This window comes from Haliotis rubra, unplaced genomic scaffold (assembly GCF_003918875.1).
Source record: "Haliotis rubra isolate DU_JTF1 unplaced genomic scaffold, ASM391887v1 Scf12, whole genome shotgun sequence".
Lineage (NCBI taxonomy): Eukaryota > Metazoa > Mollusca > Gastropoda > Lepetellida > Haliotidae > Haliotis > Haliotis rubra.
Window position 1 is genome coordinate 1789533 of NW_025765114.1, and position 17746 is coordinate 1807278.

Genomic DNA, 17746 nt, shown 5'->3' on the forward strand with positions numbered 1-17746 from the left:
CAATCTTCCTCTGTGTGTGAGAGCCTGCACCGACGTCAGTAGACCCAAGAGTCGCTGCCAGGTTCTTAAATCTAGTGTAGAGTTGAGGGCGTCTGGTATGCACGACTGGATGTTCTGCGATCGGTCGTCTGGTACCAGGATGCGGTTCTCTAACATCAGGAATCTGATGCCTAGGAACTCTAGATCTTGGGTCGGCTCCAGCTCCGACTTCTGAGGATTCACAAGCCAGCCCAACTGTGTCAGCAGGTTGATCGTAAACTGCAGCTGTAATCTGAGTTGATATGCATCTTGATGTGCCTGGATGCTGTCATCTAGGTAGAAGGCACTGCGTAGCCCCTTCTGATGGAGATAAGGGTATCAATCGTTTGGGTATCCGCGTAAATAACCACAGGGTCGACGCAATTCCAAAGGGCAGGACCTTCCACTGGTAGTGACGCCCTTCGAACAGGAATCGCAGGTACTTCCGTGATTCTGAGTGCATCGGGATATGTAGGTAGGCATCTTGCAGATCTATGCTGGCCATGAAGTCGTTGGGTCGAATAAGATGTCTCAGCTGAGGTAGATGTAGCATCAAAACTTCTCTTTGGAGTTCTTTTTGGGTACTAGGAAAATTGGAGAGGAATACCTGGGCGTGAGTCTGCATTGATCGACGACCTCTACCGCACCTTTCGTCAATAACATCTCGATAGTCTCAGTGAGCTTGTTTCGCTGTAGCTGCGGATACTTGAAGATCAACGGGTTGTTGGTCAACGCCCAAGTAGTATTACTTAGGCGACGAAAAGATCCCGAGTTGCCGCCACGTGTAGACGGGATCTTCTTCTCTTTGGACCTCTGTATACCTGAGAAGCAGGATCGTAGTTGACTGCGCTGAGTTGATTGACGCACCATGGTGTTCATTGTCTGGACCGACTTGATCAACATCAAGTCCTTGGATTCTTGAGATACTTCACGCGACAACTGCCTTATGCCGCCGTCAAACAGTGTAGGCGCTGCCCAAGGTTTCAGAGTAAAGGCTTGGTGTAGACATCTGGCCATGTAGAGGAACTCAGCAGCCCCTGACGATGTAGTAGTGTGATGCCCGCCGACATTGAGGCCAAGTGATCGGAGATAAACTCCTGATCCTTGCACTGTAACACTAGTGTAGACCGGATCATCCTTCTTCCGTCTTAGGATGCTTGAAAGCACACACCAGCACTTCGTTGATGGCTCTGGACCTTGCTAACCCGTAGAACGCCCTACGGGTTGTCGTATCAAGCTGCGCCAACTTCTTGTCTTCCACCTTGTAACTGCGAGTCTTCGAGTCTGAGACAAGGTAGAAATCTTCATCAGTGTCAAGTGGTGCATGTTATTATGCCGGAAACATCTAGTGCTGAACTGCGGAGTATGCTGCCCTTGTGTCTTCGAAGCCTTCGCAAAGGCTGTTGTTAGGTTGTCTGCCACCTGTGCAATGGGTTTCATCGGTGGTATGGTGATCGACTCGAAAGTCATCTTCCTTCATGCAGTACGTCTCTGCCGGATTGGAGTCTCTGGATGGAGACGATATCGGGAGACCATCAGCCACCCACGCCAGCACCTCTGCATCAGTGAAGACAAAGTCATCATCTTCTGTAGGTTGCTCCCGCTCAACTGCTAGGCTCTGACTAGAGATGCTAGTAAAGGACCGGTCTGCAATGTCTGCCATCATTTCGCCCTCTGCAGCGTTGTTCTCAGGAACCGTCTGCTTCTCCTCCCGCTCTAGCCTCATCTCCACAGCCTGAATCACCCTACGGGTGATGGTGTCAGCAAAATCTTCAACGTTGAGGACCTCTGCGTTCGTAATCGGACGCTGCTGCGGGTATGACTCCAACTGACTCGTCTGTCGATATCGCTGACGATGTAGCGTTCTCAAACGCCAACGGGTTCTCAGCTGACATCTGCTTCTGCTGCAACGGCTGCGGTAGACTGCCAACAGGAAGATGTAACATCTTCGACGATCTCACAGCATCACTGCCAGGGGTAGACTGCAACGATGACATTGGCGACGTTATACTTCTAATCTGCGCTGACAAGTTCTCAGCACTGGATATTCTCTGCGACGCTGCAGGGAAGACCTCCGGCTGCAACACTGGAGGTCCCAAAGGACTGGAACTATCTTCTTCAGCACCAGGCGCCCCAACATCTGTTGAAGATCGTTGCATAGGGTTATGCAACAACAACCTCAAAGATCTTGTAGAGTGGGAGATCTAGATGAATGCCTGGATGACATGGACTGCTTCCCTGAAGAGGCCGCCCTGTGTTTCTTATGCCGTCTCTGCCTGCGGGGACTTCCTTTTTCTTACAGTACGTGGGGTAGACTTCTCCCCTACTGGTGACGTCGCAGATCAGCACAGCTCTCAAGACGTAGTCGCAGCAATTCACAGCACTCAAGACTGTATCACCTTCTCACGCCGGCTGGTTGAATCTGACAACAGGTTGTATAACTTTAGTCTCAAATTTTTCAATCACATGTGAAAAATGTGTATAAGTCAGATAGTTGACAATTCAACAGATATATATATATATGAAGTCATAAATTCAATATATACACATGATTATACACAATAATCAAACATCAAGGCATATTCAAACCGTATACCAGCCAAGAAGAACACCCAGGGTGTAAATCAAGCGTTGAGACGTGATGGACTGTTGTTTACTTTGAAAAAACAGTCACCTGGAACGAAGTGAAATTGTGGATCAATTTGACAAAACGTACAAATTTTGTTATAAATATGATAAACAACATATTTAGAAACACATTCACGGCAGAATTTGTGCTATATATCCAAAATATTTGAAGTTATAAGCCGCGAAGTGACCGCACAACCGTCCGCTTGGGCGATAGAGGAGAGAGTGAGGAGCAAGGCATGGTGAGGACACGTGCCAGTTTTGGCGGGAGAAGGTAGGTAATTCAGGGTGAGAGGAATTGTATGTTCGCTTCAAGGGAATTGGAGGAATTCAAGTTTCCACTTGACCGTTTGGAAGAGAGGATGAGAAAGCAAATAAGCATGAGTCAGGATAAGGAAATTGTTTTATTTACATAGCCAATCATTCCTGCCACAGCACATATTTGTACTGAAAGTCATAGCATGTGACAAAGTTACTAATTGGAACAAAAAACATTGATCATAGTAATTATTTAGAGCTTGAAAATAATTATGTTGAAAAATACCTTTTTTTCATCAGCTCTAAAATGTATTTGTTAATATTAGCATGACCATTATTTACTACAGGCCCTTGTGTCTTTGCGAAGATTAAAGATTAAGAAAACAAATTTTTTTTAGATGACCCCCGACTCGAAATGCCTCACAATAAAATACATGTCACATGTCAGGGGGTCATCTCAAATGTTTTATATTTTTAAGATCTTTAATCCTCGCAAAGACACGAGGGCCTGTGTTATTTACTGGTAGTATTATTACCATCTATCATAAGATTGTCAAATATTCAGTTAAATATTTTTACCATCCCAACAGCAAATAACCCTGTGCAACCAAATCAGATTTTGTTCCAATTATTTGTTATTCACCTACAGATCATAACAATCTCAAATATTCAGTTCTGAAGACTTATCTTTCAAGACATTGTCTAGACTTGAGAGGTTTTTTGTCTGTTGGTAATAATGGATGTCCATATTTTGACACAGCATATCTTATTCTGTTGTTACAGCTTCCAGTCTCATGCATTGTTTATTATGTCATGTGATGTTATCTAAGTACATGAAATAAATACTGCCAAGTGAGATGCTTTTTGGTTAATTAGTTGTTTACATGTTACCCAATCCAAATAGTGTAAAATCTTTTACACAGATACAATACTTCACTGCATGAAAATCTGAGGACACCTAGACAGCATGTCATAGGGTGTTGTTATCTCTGGTATTCAAGAGAGAAGGGCTTACAGAGTGTGGCCAACAGATCCTTCCATGAGATGGCACCATAATCTTGTACCCAGGATCAGCAACAAACCTGGGCAGTGGAGTATCATGTGTGGTTGCAAATCTACCAGAGCCCCCATTTGTTGGCATTACCAAGCTAAGACATCCGAATGTAGCTGCCACACCATAAGAGACAGAAGATCCTGGGACATCGGTAAGACATCCGAATGTAGCTGCCACACCATAAGAGACAGAAGATCCTGGGACATAGGTAAGACATCCGAATGTAGCTGCCACACCATAAGAGACAGAAGATCCTGGGACATAGGTAAGACATCCGAATGTAGCTGCCACACCATAAGAAGCAGAAGATCCTGGGACATCGGTAAGACATCCGAAGGTAGCTGCCACACCATAAGAGACAGAAGATCCTGGGACATCGGTAAGACATCCGAATGTAGCTGCCACACCATAAGAGACAGAAGATCCTGGGACATCGGAAAGGCATCCGAATGTAGCTGCCACACCATAAGAGACAGAAGATCCTGGGACATCAGTAAGACATCCGAATGTAGCTGCCACACCATAAGAGACAGAAGATCCTGGGACATCGGTGACCATGTCCCTCATGCTGGGATGTGTCTGGCTCAATCTTTGATCCTTAGAGAGTCCGTGAGAGCATAGAACTGGCTCTGATCTTGTGGAGGTCTTGTTAATATACAATACTGCTAACTGTCACCTTTGTGTGGATCAAATGATCACTCTCCATTGTGTTATCACCAGGATCACTGCTAAACATTCCTGGTCACTGCCATGGAGTCTCCTATGTGTCAACCCCCATCCTTGATGATATGTTTGCATCCTTCACATGGAAGGAAACAAGAGTTATAAAATCACAACGCCTTTATTACAGATATTTATTCACTATACAAGCATCCATTCACTTCCACTTTCTACACTTGCATTCATCTGGAACAACAACTATGTGTACACTGTACAAGAACTTCACCTTCACCATCATCACTTCCCAATATATTATGAATTCTTCTCCATGCTAGTTCTGGAAATTTCTCCAGATACAACTGACGTGATTTGGACTAAAATGTTCATCTCATTAACCCATGTTTAAGAGACTACCTCTACCTTAGAGAGGAGTCACATGATCACATCCTAATGCCACACTGTCAAGATAAACAGGATAACCTGTTTACAACTCCAACAGTAGGCTTTAAGGTTCAGTCATTTGGAATATGGATGTCCAATTCACAACATTGTCAAGTGCACCTCCAGGTTTATCAGACACTGAGACATCACTTCACAATACTGAAGCAGGTGTTATCACATTACCTGCACTAGGATTAGTTTTCACTAAGCTGTTCTCCACGTCCAGGTGTGAACCAGTATCGCTATCCCTTCATTAAGCAGCACCCATGTGCATCAGATACACTCTGCTGTATGATGTTCACAATGTAGCCAGGATCCTTGTGAAGGATATAAACATGACAATGATAGTTTGACCCACTCCACACACAAGGGCATAGAATGGTGTTATGACAAAGTCTGAAGCTCGGAACACTCCTGCAATTACAGCACCTACAACAGAGAATAAAACAGAATTACAGACCTTCACTGTCTATTTGATCATTTACTCATGAATAAAACAGCAATACTGAATAGTGCTGAAACGAAAGTAACACTCAATCTATTGTGACCTGAATTATTTTAACCATTTTCACAGAAATATTGAAAGAAGAGGATGCCAATTTACCATGGTTCTGTCATGAATTTTCCAAAACATCTGAGATGATTAGATTACTTCCTCACAATGAAAATAAATACTTAGAACAATATAAAATTCTGAACATGATGAATCATAAGTAGAGAATGATAATTGGAAAGCATATTTAACTACTGGTCGGGTGACAACAACATTTCACCAATTCTGGATAAGTTTGTTATGATAATGACAACAACAATAATGGTAGAATGGGTATAAACCTACTCTGTTCAGTTGCAGTTCTTACTCTGAAACCTCAGTGTGTGTATCTCCTAATTATATAGTATCAAATTTTTCATTTTAGGTTTGTGTTATGAATAATTATCTGATTAAAACAGAACTTATCTAGAGAAGACATACATATGTTCATGATGATAACTTTGTTAACTGCATGAATGGTGTGTAAGACCTACTTGTGACGACACCGCCTGTTAGAGGAGATAAGACTCCCATTGCCACAATCACGACTGGAATCCACCGGCCTAGTTTGTGCTTCCTCAGTCTGCACACAGCAATGAGGGATGCTATGACATGGACCAACATGGAGGAGAACAGGGCCCACAAGAAGATTTGGTACCACATTTCTGAAACAATGGCGACTTCATCACAAAATGATATCAGGAACAAATTCTAGTTAAGTTAATGTTTGTTAAAACCATTTCATCTAATATAAAGGCATGAACAGAGGTAGACAATAGACAATGTTTCAGTTGAATAGAAAGTTTTGTTGTTAAAAGGCCAACAGTGTATATTTACACATATTACTCATTTTGTAATGGCTAAGGCCTTAGTGAAAGAGAAGTTAAAACATTTTTGCAAAAAGGTTAACTTACATACACAAACAAAATGCATACAAGTTTATTTGTTGGGTAATGAATAAGTTAATTCCTGATATTCTCTCTGTTTAATTAAGTTAATGAACAGCTTCACATGTTCAGCAAGATGATTGTTGCTCACTTTCACTGCAGTTCCAAAATACAATAGTATACTGCCCACATTTCAAACGTGTGTTAAAAGTTAAAAAGTTCAAATGTTTGGGGAGGAACACAAGTGTGTCATAATCACGCTAGGGGTAACCACAAATTGGCGTATTATACATCAGTTACACAATATGCCATTTACCCTAAATGATGTGTTGTCTACTATTTTCAATAGGACTAATTTCCCTCGAGGAGACATCGCCTCTATAGTAATTGATTATGTTGCTTCCCAAGTTCAAGTCAGTACAAGTAAATAAAACTACAACCTATGGATAGTAGACCATCTGTATCCATGGAGATTCTTACCCGATGGAAATGGCTAACTCGTATCTAAAATTCTCATTAGATTCACACCCATTTTGGAGCACTCATACCATTTTTGTCAGCCCTTACCCAAACTTGGATGAATCGTACCCAAATTTTAGATGATTCACACCCAAATTAGATGACCGATACTCGGGTACTTCAAGGCCTGAACCTGGATTCCATTAACCAGTACAGACCACATTAAATGACGAAAATATTGACTGTTCCTATAATAATTTATTAAGTACTGTGATAACACTTTATTCTCAGCACTATCCATTCACAAAAATACATTTATTCATTATACACATCAAACCTTCATTCATTTACCTAGAAAACATTTATCAATTTTGCATTTCAACATTCATATGTTTTCAATAATCCCTTTTTCAGGTTAGAGTCATCCATGTGCTTTGATATGAGGGGGTACGTCCAACATTTGGGTACGAGGCCACTGAAAGTATGGGCACAAATTTCTGTCGGTACAGGCTGTCCTGTTCTCAAAACTATTGTTTGTGGGAAACACTTAATACTTTTGTGTGAAATAGATGAATATATCCTTCATTACTCAGGGTTAGTAAAATAAAAACTTAAAATGATATTAAATGAGTGAGTGAGTGACTTTAGTTTTACGCTGCACTCAGCAATATTCCAGCTATATGGTGGCGGTCTGTAAATAATTGAGTCTGGGCCAGACAACCCAGTGATCAACAGCATGAGCATCGACCTGCGCAACTGGGAACCAATGGCATGTGTCAACCAAGCCAGCGAGCCTGACCACCCGATCCTGTTAGTCGCCTCTTACGACAAGCATGGGTTACTGAAGGTTCATTCTAACCCGGACCTTCACAGGTAAAATGATATTAAAGATACAAATTACGTTTTTGTCTTACATCATCGAAAACCCCTGACACCGGGATATATTTCACCTGGAGTATATGTCTTTTACCACAGTGGTGTACAATCATGATAACAACAGCTAGTATGCGATACTTCAGTATGGGAACCATATCCAAGTTTTCACTGCTTGACTTGAGGAACTAGATATAACTTGCACCAGGTTCATGTACTAAACATATTGCGTTCTGGGCCTCCTTTCACAAAGCACTAAGGTGATCGTAAGTCACTAAGGTAACCTTATTGCAATGTTAAAGAATGGGAGTTAAGGTTAACCTTAGTAAAGGTTACTTTGTGAAAGGAGCCCCAGGTCCCATCAAATTTTCTAAAGTTGAAACATAGATGCATTAACAAGCCAAAATGAAAATAAGCTCAGATATCTGATGACTGTGTCATGACTTTCACAAAAGTTAATGATGTATTGAAATAAGATGTAATAAGAATATGTGCACTTAGTGTAACCACCAGAGTTTGATGGTGAGAAGCCAAAGGGAGCATGACAAATTAGACATAACACAGGGATTAGTGATGTTGTATGGTACATAATGCTAAAAGGTACTGTGTGTGCAAAGTTGTTGTTGTTTGGGCAAGTGAGGTGAGGTGAGGTGAAATTGGGTTTTACGTCGTGCTTGAGAATATTTCGCTCATATGACGACGTGCATGCATGTGCATGTGTATGTGCGGCTGCTTGTACTAGCCCAGACTTAAGCTGGTTTTATAGTGCTAGCCCACTGAGATACCATGCCGCAGTGAAGCATGAATACCCCACTCAGACACATTATACTGACTCCGAGCCGACCAGCCCTTGTTGTACCCATTAATGCTGAGCGCCAAGCAGGGCCCAACAAGTACCATATTTTAACGTCTTTTTGGTATGACGCGGTCGGGGATCGAACCCGCGACCTTCCGCTCTCCGGGCGGACGCTCTAACCACTACACCACGGAGAGGCGGTCTTGGGCAAGTGAGGGTTAGCATGGTTAGTCAGACACAAATTTAATTTTTTTCACATACGCTTGGTGCATATAGACAAATCACTCACAATTATTAGGATGAATCTTTCAAAACAGCGTTGATGACATTATATCGGCAAAACTGTTGCCACTCTCCACATCCGGGTATTTTGTATGGGTTTTCAACGATGAGCCATACTTTTCGCTCCGCACTGCGAGGGCGTGTTGTGATCACGCGGCTTCCCATTTATATATTGCCTATCACTAGCAGACGACTGATCTTACTGAAATTTCGCTTGCTTTTATTTGTTCTGTAGGCAATTGAATTTGCATCTGAAGTGGTATTAACGATCTGGGGTAAATAATACTGATGTTTGTTTGCATTTTATATAACTTATCTTCTGAATTTCCATTGTCAATAAAACTTCTCACGACAGCGACTGGGCATCCGCCCTACCGATGAAACTGCTTGTGGATTCTGATCGCGCACTTACTCACCCGATATAGCGCGAGCAATGCAATCGTCGAAATCACCAGAACGTCGAATTCAGCTCGTCTTGGGATAACTTATAAATTTATACCCTGTCCTGCCGCTATCCAAGAACTGATATATAAATGTAAATGATGTTTGATCTTTTGTTTATATGCTTAACAAGGTTTTTTTACATGTTTTGTTTACATGTTTTACTGCAAAGTTACTCGTTGGTTCATTGCTGACCGTGAAACACCCCCAACGCAACATGAATACTGTAAACACACTCTCACCTCCAAAACTGTCCAGGTCGTTTGCAGAGAGCCACAAGACACTCAGAATTGAAACAAATTCGTCCGTTTGAAAATCTTTTGTAGCCGTCATCACAATATATTGATGCGTAACAACCGACAATAAAATGCACTTGGACAAAGTGGAATCAGCCTAAAAGACTACATTTTTCATCACTGACATTGCTGTTTCACAGTGTGTGGAGTGGCTATGTGACAGTCGACTTCCTTCTTCAAAGCCTGCGTAACACTGAGACATTCTCATGGCAAGTTTAGTTCAAGTAATTTCAATGAACACTTTACTCTGATGGATTATGGTCTCCATATTTCACAACAACGTCCACGGCGACGAAAAGCATGTAATCAATACAAACAAGAGACAGAGCTTTGAAGCCGGAAGTAAATAAAACCCGGACAAATGTACCTTTTTATGACAGCGGAACCGAAACGAACCAAGTCTCATAAAGGTCCGCAAACAAGATGTATGTTTCATGGAAAAATTAGTGACACTAAAACTCACAACCTTTTTGAGTGGCTTTGTTTAATTCAGACTTTTATGTGATAACTAGTCATAAATAATCATCAATAAAGAACACATTCTCAGAGACTTCATTCTAATATTCTTAAAACTGCGGCCGCATTGCGGGCACAAGGGAGATAACCCATCACCAAGCCCTCTTCCGCCATTGTACGGAGTGTTAGGGGGGAAATCGGATTAGAATTGTGGCTGACAGAGAAGAGATGTCAGACGAAGAAGATTACAGTTCCGACGACGATGTGGATTATGTACCGACAGGTACTTTACATATTGAACATAATCATTGTTAGTGTTGATTTTTTATGTGTCCCTGGGACCATACATAGATATGTGTCATTGCTATGGTCTCTGGTAGTGGTAGTTCTGCCATTTAGTAACCCAACCCACACCCATTGTATCGTATGGATGTAAGCAGAACGAAATTATAAACAACTTCATTTTATCTTAATGTAAATTAACGTCTCCATTGTGCTGCACTTTAGTAACTTATTTTCACCAGATCTTTTCGGTTGAATCAACATTTAGTAGCATGTTAATTTTACAGCATTTTGTGAGCATGGTTGAAGCAAAGTGTGGAAGGTATTAAAATAGCAAACAATATCAGGAAAGATTTCTCCCCATAACCCCGGAGTTTTTAAAATCATTCTCTGCCTAACAATATAGGCCTATGGCTTTTATAAAAAAAACTAACCCTAAACTTCATCCCCTCGAAATAATCCTAATAAATAGAATACATTTCAAGTGGAAGTTACAGGCGGAACTCTTACCCACTATGACTACAGAAACCTATTGTGTGAAGTACCACTGATGGTACTACCTGTAAGATTGGTACAAACGATGAGTGTCGTGCTCTCTTGTTTAATGCTTTCAGACATGTTACATAATGGCTCGCTCTGGTTGCGGCCATGTGGGAGACGACAGCGAGGCTCAGTGTATACTAAAACTTGGCATGCATTAATGTATAACATGGAATGTCAATTGACCGGAATATGGATTCTACATCTCCCTTTCTTTTTAAGTGATTTACAATATTGTAAGAATAATATAGAATCATACAGTAAGAGGGCTGTTAGAAAACTGACGATGAGATTTGCGATTATGCTTGAACATAATAGCAAACTTGGCACTTGTTGTTTGGCAAGTTTATCTGCAGAGTTCTGTTTTGACTAGCATACACTAGTGGCCATGATAGGGAAACCATGGACTGTTAATGTCTTTCTCGGTCACATTGCTTAAATTGTTTTTACAGTTATGTTTAGCACCAAGCACAATTTATGATAGGAACGACTGTAAACTTTAAAGTTCAAATCAAACTCTTCATTAACATAACTGGAGCGTTGAACACAGTCTTTGAACAGCTGTTGAACAGTGTCTGTTTCTGTTTAATATGCATATCTTGGGTTGGGTTGCACTATTCTTCCACTCCTCGTTTTTGTTAGAGTATGTTTTGTTGCAGCTGGGGATGTGTGGTCGGTGTGGGACTTTGGCGACGTCGTTGCTGGATATTTCACCGGTGGTGGTTTGATGGGTGATCTCACAGGTGGTGGTTTGCTGGGCGATTTCACTGGCGATGGTTTGGAAGGTGTTTGCTCCTCCAGCTGATGCTTTTGTTGTGGTTGCACTGGTTCTATCTGTTGTTTTTGTTGTGGAGATGTGTAGCATTGTCTCTTCTTGATATCTTCAGGCATTAGAAGTAGGTGTCTTCTGTTGCGCCGGTATGTTCTGCCATCCGATTCAACAATGTAGGACCTTCGTGTGTCATGCATGTCTTTTACAACTCCTAGTTTTCTGACTGTAATCTAACTTTGTCACCTGGAATGAGTTGTCCCAGTGGTTTTGCTGTTTTGTCGTATTGTTGTTTTTGATGTTGTCCGATGTTCAGCAGCCTGTTTCTGATTACTTGTGGATCCTTGAGAGAAGGTTCAAGTAGTGTTTTTGACATGGGGAGCTGTGTTTTAGTCCGTCTCGCCATCAGTCGTTGAGCCGAGGATCCCAAAATTGGATCTCTTGGTGTGTTGCGCTGATTCAGTATTGCTAGATATGGGTCTGTTCTGTCCATGTCACACTTCTCAAGAAGGCTTTTGGCTGATCTCACACTGGCGTTCTGCAAGTCCGTTGCTTTGTGGGTAATTAGGACTGCTGGTTTTGTGCTTGAACCCCAGGTTGATGCAAATTCAGAGAATTCTGTTGAGGTGTATTGTGGGCCATTGTCGAATATAGTGCATCTGGTATTCAAACGAAGCGAAATGGCTTTTCAGTTTCCTGAGTATCAGCGGTTGAAACTGTGGTGTCTAGTATGTTGATCTCGCACCATCCGGAGTAAAGCGTCAACTAACACAAGATGATTCTTTCCTTTCCATGTAAAACGGTCTGTTGCTACAGCTTGCCAGGGTCTCTCTGGAACACTGTGTTGTTTTAAGCGGCTCTTTCTGCTGGTGTGTTTTGCAGCTGTTGCAAATCTGGCACAGTGTGGTAAGTCTGTCTATATCATTGTTGATTTCTGGCCAATATAGGAACTCTCTAGCCTTCTTCTTGGATGCTTGGGCTGAGATGTGGCCTTTGTGTACTTGTTCCATGTATTCAGTCCTCAGACTTGGAGGTACCACAATCTTCTCAGCCTTTGTATATAATTCCTGAGTATTCAGCGAGCTCGTCCCTGAATGAGTGATATGGTTTGGCATCTGGGTGTACATCTTTTCTGTATTCTGGCCATCCGTGAGTATATGTAACGGCTCAGCAGTTGCATTAGTTGATCTTCGGCTGTTTCCGTTGCAGCTGCTCTGTTAAAAGCTGTTCTGTCATGGGCAGAACTGTCAATACCTCAAACTCTTCTTCATTGTTAGAGGTATCTTCTAAGTATGCTTCGTGAGAGTGTGTCGGCAATTATTAAGTCCTTCCCTCTCTTGTATACCAGATCAATGGAATACTGCTGTAGTTTTAGTAGCATCGTTGTAGCCTTGCTGGTGCTGCAAACAGTGGTTTCTTGCATATGGTAATGAGTGGTTGATGGTCTGTTTCAACTGTAACTCTTTTGCCATAAATGTAATCATGAAACTTCTCACAGGTGAAGAGGATTGCTAACAACTCCTCGATTTGAGCATAGTTTGTTTGTGATTTCGTCATGGATTTGGACGCATAGGCTATTGGATGTCCTTCCTGGATTATTGCTGCACCCAATCCACTCTTGGAGGCGTCACATGTTAGAGTGACAGGCTTTGTAACATCATAGAATTTCAGGGTAGCTGAGTTGCTGATTTCTTTCTTTATTGCTTCAGTTGCTGTCCTACATTTGGAGGACCACTCCCATGTAGTCTCTTTCTTTAAGAGCTCTCTCAGTGGTGCTGCCAACTCACTGAGATGGGGAATGAACTTTGCCAGGTAAGTAACCATTCCTAGGAATCTACGCAGTGATGGCAATCCCTCAGGTTCTGGCATATTGACAATTGCTCGGACCTTCTCAGGGTCAGGTCTGACACCTTCAGCTGTCAGTATGTGACCAACATAGCTCACTTCCTTTTCTTTGAAGTGGAACTTGTCCGGGTTCAGTTTCAGGCCTATTTCATCCGGCTTTGTTGAGTACTCTGATGGCGTTATTGTCACGCTGTTCTTCTGTTTCTCCCCAAACTAGTAGGTCATCCATTATACCTCACATGGTAGACCACTGAATAGACTGTCCATGTGTTTCTGAAACACTTCACTGGCTGATGTGATGCCAAACGGCATTCTTAGGTATCTATAACGTCCATATGGGGTATTGAGCGTCGTCAACATTGATGTTGCATGTGATAATGGAATCTGCCAGAATCCCGATGCATCTAGCTTGGTGAAGAATTTCGCCTTGGGCATTCTTGCTATGATTTCTTCTACTGTCCTCATGGGGTAGTGTTGTCGCTTCAAAGCCTTGTTGAGGTCAATTGGATCAATACAAATCCATTATTTTGTCTGTGTTTTTCTTCTTTGCTATCACCATAGGCGAGACCCAGTCCGTCGGTTCAGTCACTGGTGTGATCACTCCTTGTTCCACCATTGAGTCTAACTCCTGCTTGACTTTGTCCTGCATTGCCACAGGAATGCGCCTAGGTGCCCTGATCACAGGTACTATGTCGGGTCCAGCTCAGCACTGTATTCTACAGGTAAGTTCCCCAGTCTTCCGTCCGAAGAGAGTAGGGTATCCCTTCATAATCTGTGCCTTGGTCAGTGGTTCATAGTTTTGTGTGTTTTTCATTGTTAGTTCACACACACTGTATACATCCTCGTCGAAGGATAGTAGCTTAAAGCATTACACTGTCAAGTAGTCCTACTATAGGCTTGAGCTGTTGTTCTATGACATGAAAGGTTAGCAGCTCTTCTCTATCTTTGAATCTACACTTGATTTGGGTTCTTCCCTATGTTTTCAAGGAACTCCCTCCATTGCTGACCAATGTTACTATGTGTTGTTTGCTGATTTTCTCTTTGTCTCTCACCTTCTTGAACCAGGATAGTGGTAAGACATTACATTTGGCACCTGTGTCAACTTTAAGCCTTATTTCCTCATTGTTTGCAAGTAGGGTGGCATATGCTTCCAGTGGCGACTCCTCAATTCCATCCACCTCTAGGGAATCTATGAATAGAAAGCTGTCGGTATCACTATCAGAGTCTTCATAATATTCTTCATCAATGTCATGAACTGTTCGCTTTGCCTTTCTTTTTGTTTGCTTTTCATGTCTCCTGTCTCTGCTTCTTGGGTTTCCATTCTCATTATCACTGTGCGGAGCTTTACAAACACTTGCAAAGTGGTTCATTTTGTTACAGTTGTGACACTTCTTGCCACGTGCTGGAGCAGCGTCCAACTGGATGTGAGTATGTGCAGTTCCTGCATGGAAGGAGGAGATTTATGTTGTTTTCTTCTTTCATTTCTAGCACCGTGTATAGCATGTACCTCTGCTGTTGATTTGTTTGTGAGTTCTTGTAGGCCCTTTTCCATTGATTTCGTTGAGAGTGCATATGGTAACAGCTTTAGCTAAAGTTAAAGCAGTTTCTTTCAGCAAAGATTTCCTTAGATTGTCCGAATCTACACCACACACTATTCTGTCCCTGGTCATTTCATCCTTGAGAGCCAAAATTGCATGAATTTGACTTATTCACTAAATCTGTATAGAAAGTTTGGAAATGTTCACCTCTGCTCTGATTTCAGTGAAAAAAATCGAAAAGCGCCTCCAACGTAATGTTTGTCTGTGGCTTACACAGTTCGCTGAACTTATCTTTGAGGACTTGTAGGCTTGCCCCTTGATTCTGCCAACCCGTGCGTAAAAGACTTTTCCCTTTCGATTGCTTCCTTTCCTGCAATGTTCAAGAAGATATATGCCTGCGTTTTGTCATCCTTATCACCATGCGCGGCTTCCAGGAAAATGTCAAACTCCTGTTCAAACTGTCTCCAGTTCTCGGCAATGTCACCTTCAAATGAAAGCGGTTTTGGCGGTTGAATCCGTCCGCCATTGTAACTTCCCGAAGCCGCTGACCGGCTTTGAAATTTCAGTCACACTCACAGAATGTCCTAATCTTCATCCGTTGCGAAATGTCGCCTGATGAATCCTGGGAATATGATCCCGCTTCTGACACCATGTAAGATTGGTACAAACGATGAGTGTCGTGCTATCTTGTTTAATGCTTTCAGACATGTTACATAATGGCTCGCTCTGGTTGCGGCCATGTGGGAGACGACAGCGAGGCTCGGTGTATACTAAAACTTGGCATGCATTAATGTATAACATGGAATGTCAATTGACCGGAATATGGATTCTACACTACCATCGCAGCAAAGAACATCAGCTTATCTTGTATCGATCCACAAGGCGTTCGTAACATTACCTGATTACGACCAGTCATAAACATAGGAATGTTGTAGAACTACAAACGCTTTGTTGATAGGGGCCCATGTCTGTTGTCACAAGTAACATGGCCAACAGTCATAGCTCGTCAATATAAATATCATATGCTCATGTTCAATTCACACAAAAAACTTAAAATATGTTCCCTAATAAATAACCACACTCATGATGAAACAAGATGTTTATAAGAATTGTAGCTTGTAATGTGATACCAATATAATGTCAGTTGTGAGGATGGCACACGAAACAGATGTAGCCAGAGGTTACTGGATGCACCTGTTGTTGTTTACAGTGGGAGAGGAAGTGAGTGAGGAGGAAGGGTCAGGAGATGAGGAAGATCTTGATGCCCTAAATGAAGATGCGAAACAAGATGGCAAAGTTGGAGGAAGGAGAGAAAGATCAAAAAAGAAAAATGATCTAGCACCAAGGTGCAGTAAAAATTATCTACCACTATGTTGCATGTTTAGAACCTCCAGTAAAATATGCTCTGCAACATGTCGGTCAGTGCACAAAACAATGCATTCTATGATATTTCAAGTTACATCTTTGGCATTATTTGTCTGTAGCTAGCAGCTTGAGCAAGGCAGCTATATTATGAGGGCATGTCCCCTACAGCACCAACAGAACATCCCTTATGTCTGAACCCCCAAGGCACGGAGAGTTTATTAGCCTCATAGCATTTTTTTAACTCCATGTTACAGCCTGTCAGTAGTGAAGTATAGCAAGTACACTAACGTGATCATTTTATTTATGAAAGGACTGTACTGTTGTGAGAATCCCAAGGCTAACCATACAATTTTGTAATTTTGATCTTCAGATGGGTATATTCATGTGACATAATTAGGGGGTGTTTACCATGAGGGACTGCCTTTGTTTAGAAAGAGGCAAGGAGGCATCAAGCTGGATGGAGAGGAGGAGCCTGATGATCCCCCACATGGAGAGCCAGAGAGCTGGGATCTGATGCAGGAGATTGCCAAGGAGAAGGAAGCAAAGAAGGAAAAACAGGAGAAGAAGAGAGCAGACGACTTATGGTCAAGCTTCATGTCTGACATGAAAACGCCACCACCAAGAAAGACTTCCTCCACAGGACTTGGTGTCCTGGCTAGTATGGTCAAGGTGACTGTTTGCACCTCATGTTGATTACCATTGTGATATTTTAACACACAGATACTTGACCACATTTAGTGTACTTATATACAGAGAATGTTGTTTTGAGCAGTAAACTACATCATATAGCCGGAGTATTGCTGATTGCACTGTGTACCTAAAACAGTAGACCAATGTTAGGAGTAAATCTCTGCAGTCTTTACAGAACACAATGGTTGATGTTGTGATTAGAGATCTCTGTGACTATATAATCTCTTGTCTCTGCAAACATTAAAGAGTGATAAACTGCTCTTTGTCAAAATAGGACACTTTATTATGCTGTATTGAAGAAATGTTGAATGTCAATACTGCTGTAGGGATTGTCGGCCCATGCACTACAGATATGTATCCCAGATACGTTTCTGTATACAGAAACTTACAATAAACAAAGTCAAACTACAGAAACGTACCTGGTACCCTAAACGTTAGACGAGTCCATATTCCACAACCCAAAACCTTACCATATGTACTTGTTTAAGTTACTTCAACTGATTGCAAGTGGTATTGTGCATCGCGAAATATTCGTAACTGTATGTACTCAATTCTTATATAACTAATTCAAAGAAATCTAATACAACAGTATGACAGTTCTGATTAAGACAATGACACAATGCAGAATGGAATCGT

The 17746-nt window shown here is 41.8% G+C and overlaps 2 protein-coding genes across 3 annotated transcripts in view; one reads left to right on the forward strand and one right to left on the reverse strand.

Moving 5' to 3' along the window:
• Positions 1-4795: 4795 nt before the first annotated feature.
• LOC124262322 (transmembrane protein 170A-like) lies at positions 4796-9987 on the reverse strand. Its single transcript, XM_046696812.1, has 3 exons — positions 9572-9987; positions 6086-6256; positions 4796-5488 (listed from the first exon to the last, which is right to left on the reverse strand). The coding sequence occupies exons 1-3, from the start codon at positions 9660-9662 to the stop codon at positions 5358-5360; spliced, it is 393 nt and encodes a 130-aa protein (XP_046552768.1). The 5' UTR covers positions 9663-9987; the 3' UTR covers positions 4796-5357.
• Positions 9988-10207: 220 nt separating this feature from the next.
• LOC124262297 (craniofacial development protein 1-like) overlaps positions 10208-17746 on the forward strand; it is a 35887-nt gene continuing 28348 nt past the window's right edge. For both annotated transcript variants that reach the window (XM_046696787.1, XM_046696794.1), the window contains exons 1-3: positions 10208-10364; positions 16266-16401; positions 16852-17089. In XM_046696787.1, the coding sequence (XP_046552743.1) occupies positions 10310-10364; positions 16266-16401; positions 16852-17089 (429 nt within the window). In that variant the 5' untranslated portion in view covers positions 10208-10309. The remainder of the gene's footprint in view (positions 10365-16265; positions 16402-16851; positions 17090-17746) is intronic.

Bases quoted from the DNA above. Each gene is read 5' to 3' on its own strand.
- LOC124262322 (XM_046696812.1), bottom strand. From the start codon at position 9,662: ATGACGGCTACAAAAGATTTTCAAACGGACGAATTTGTTTCAATTCTG. The intron at 6,257-9,571 runs GTGAGAGTGTGT...CCATTGTTTCAG, and splicing joins CGACCTGGACAGTTTTGGAG to AAATGTGGTACCAAATCTTC. The intron at 5,489-6,085 runs GTAGGTCTTACA...TCTCTGTTGTAG, and splicing joins AACAGGCGGTGTCGTCACAA to GTGCTGTAATTGCAGGAGTG.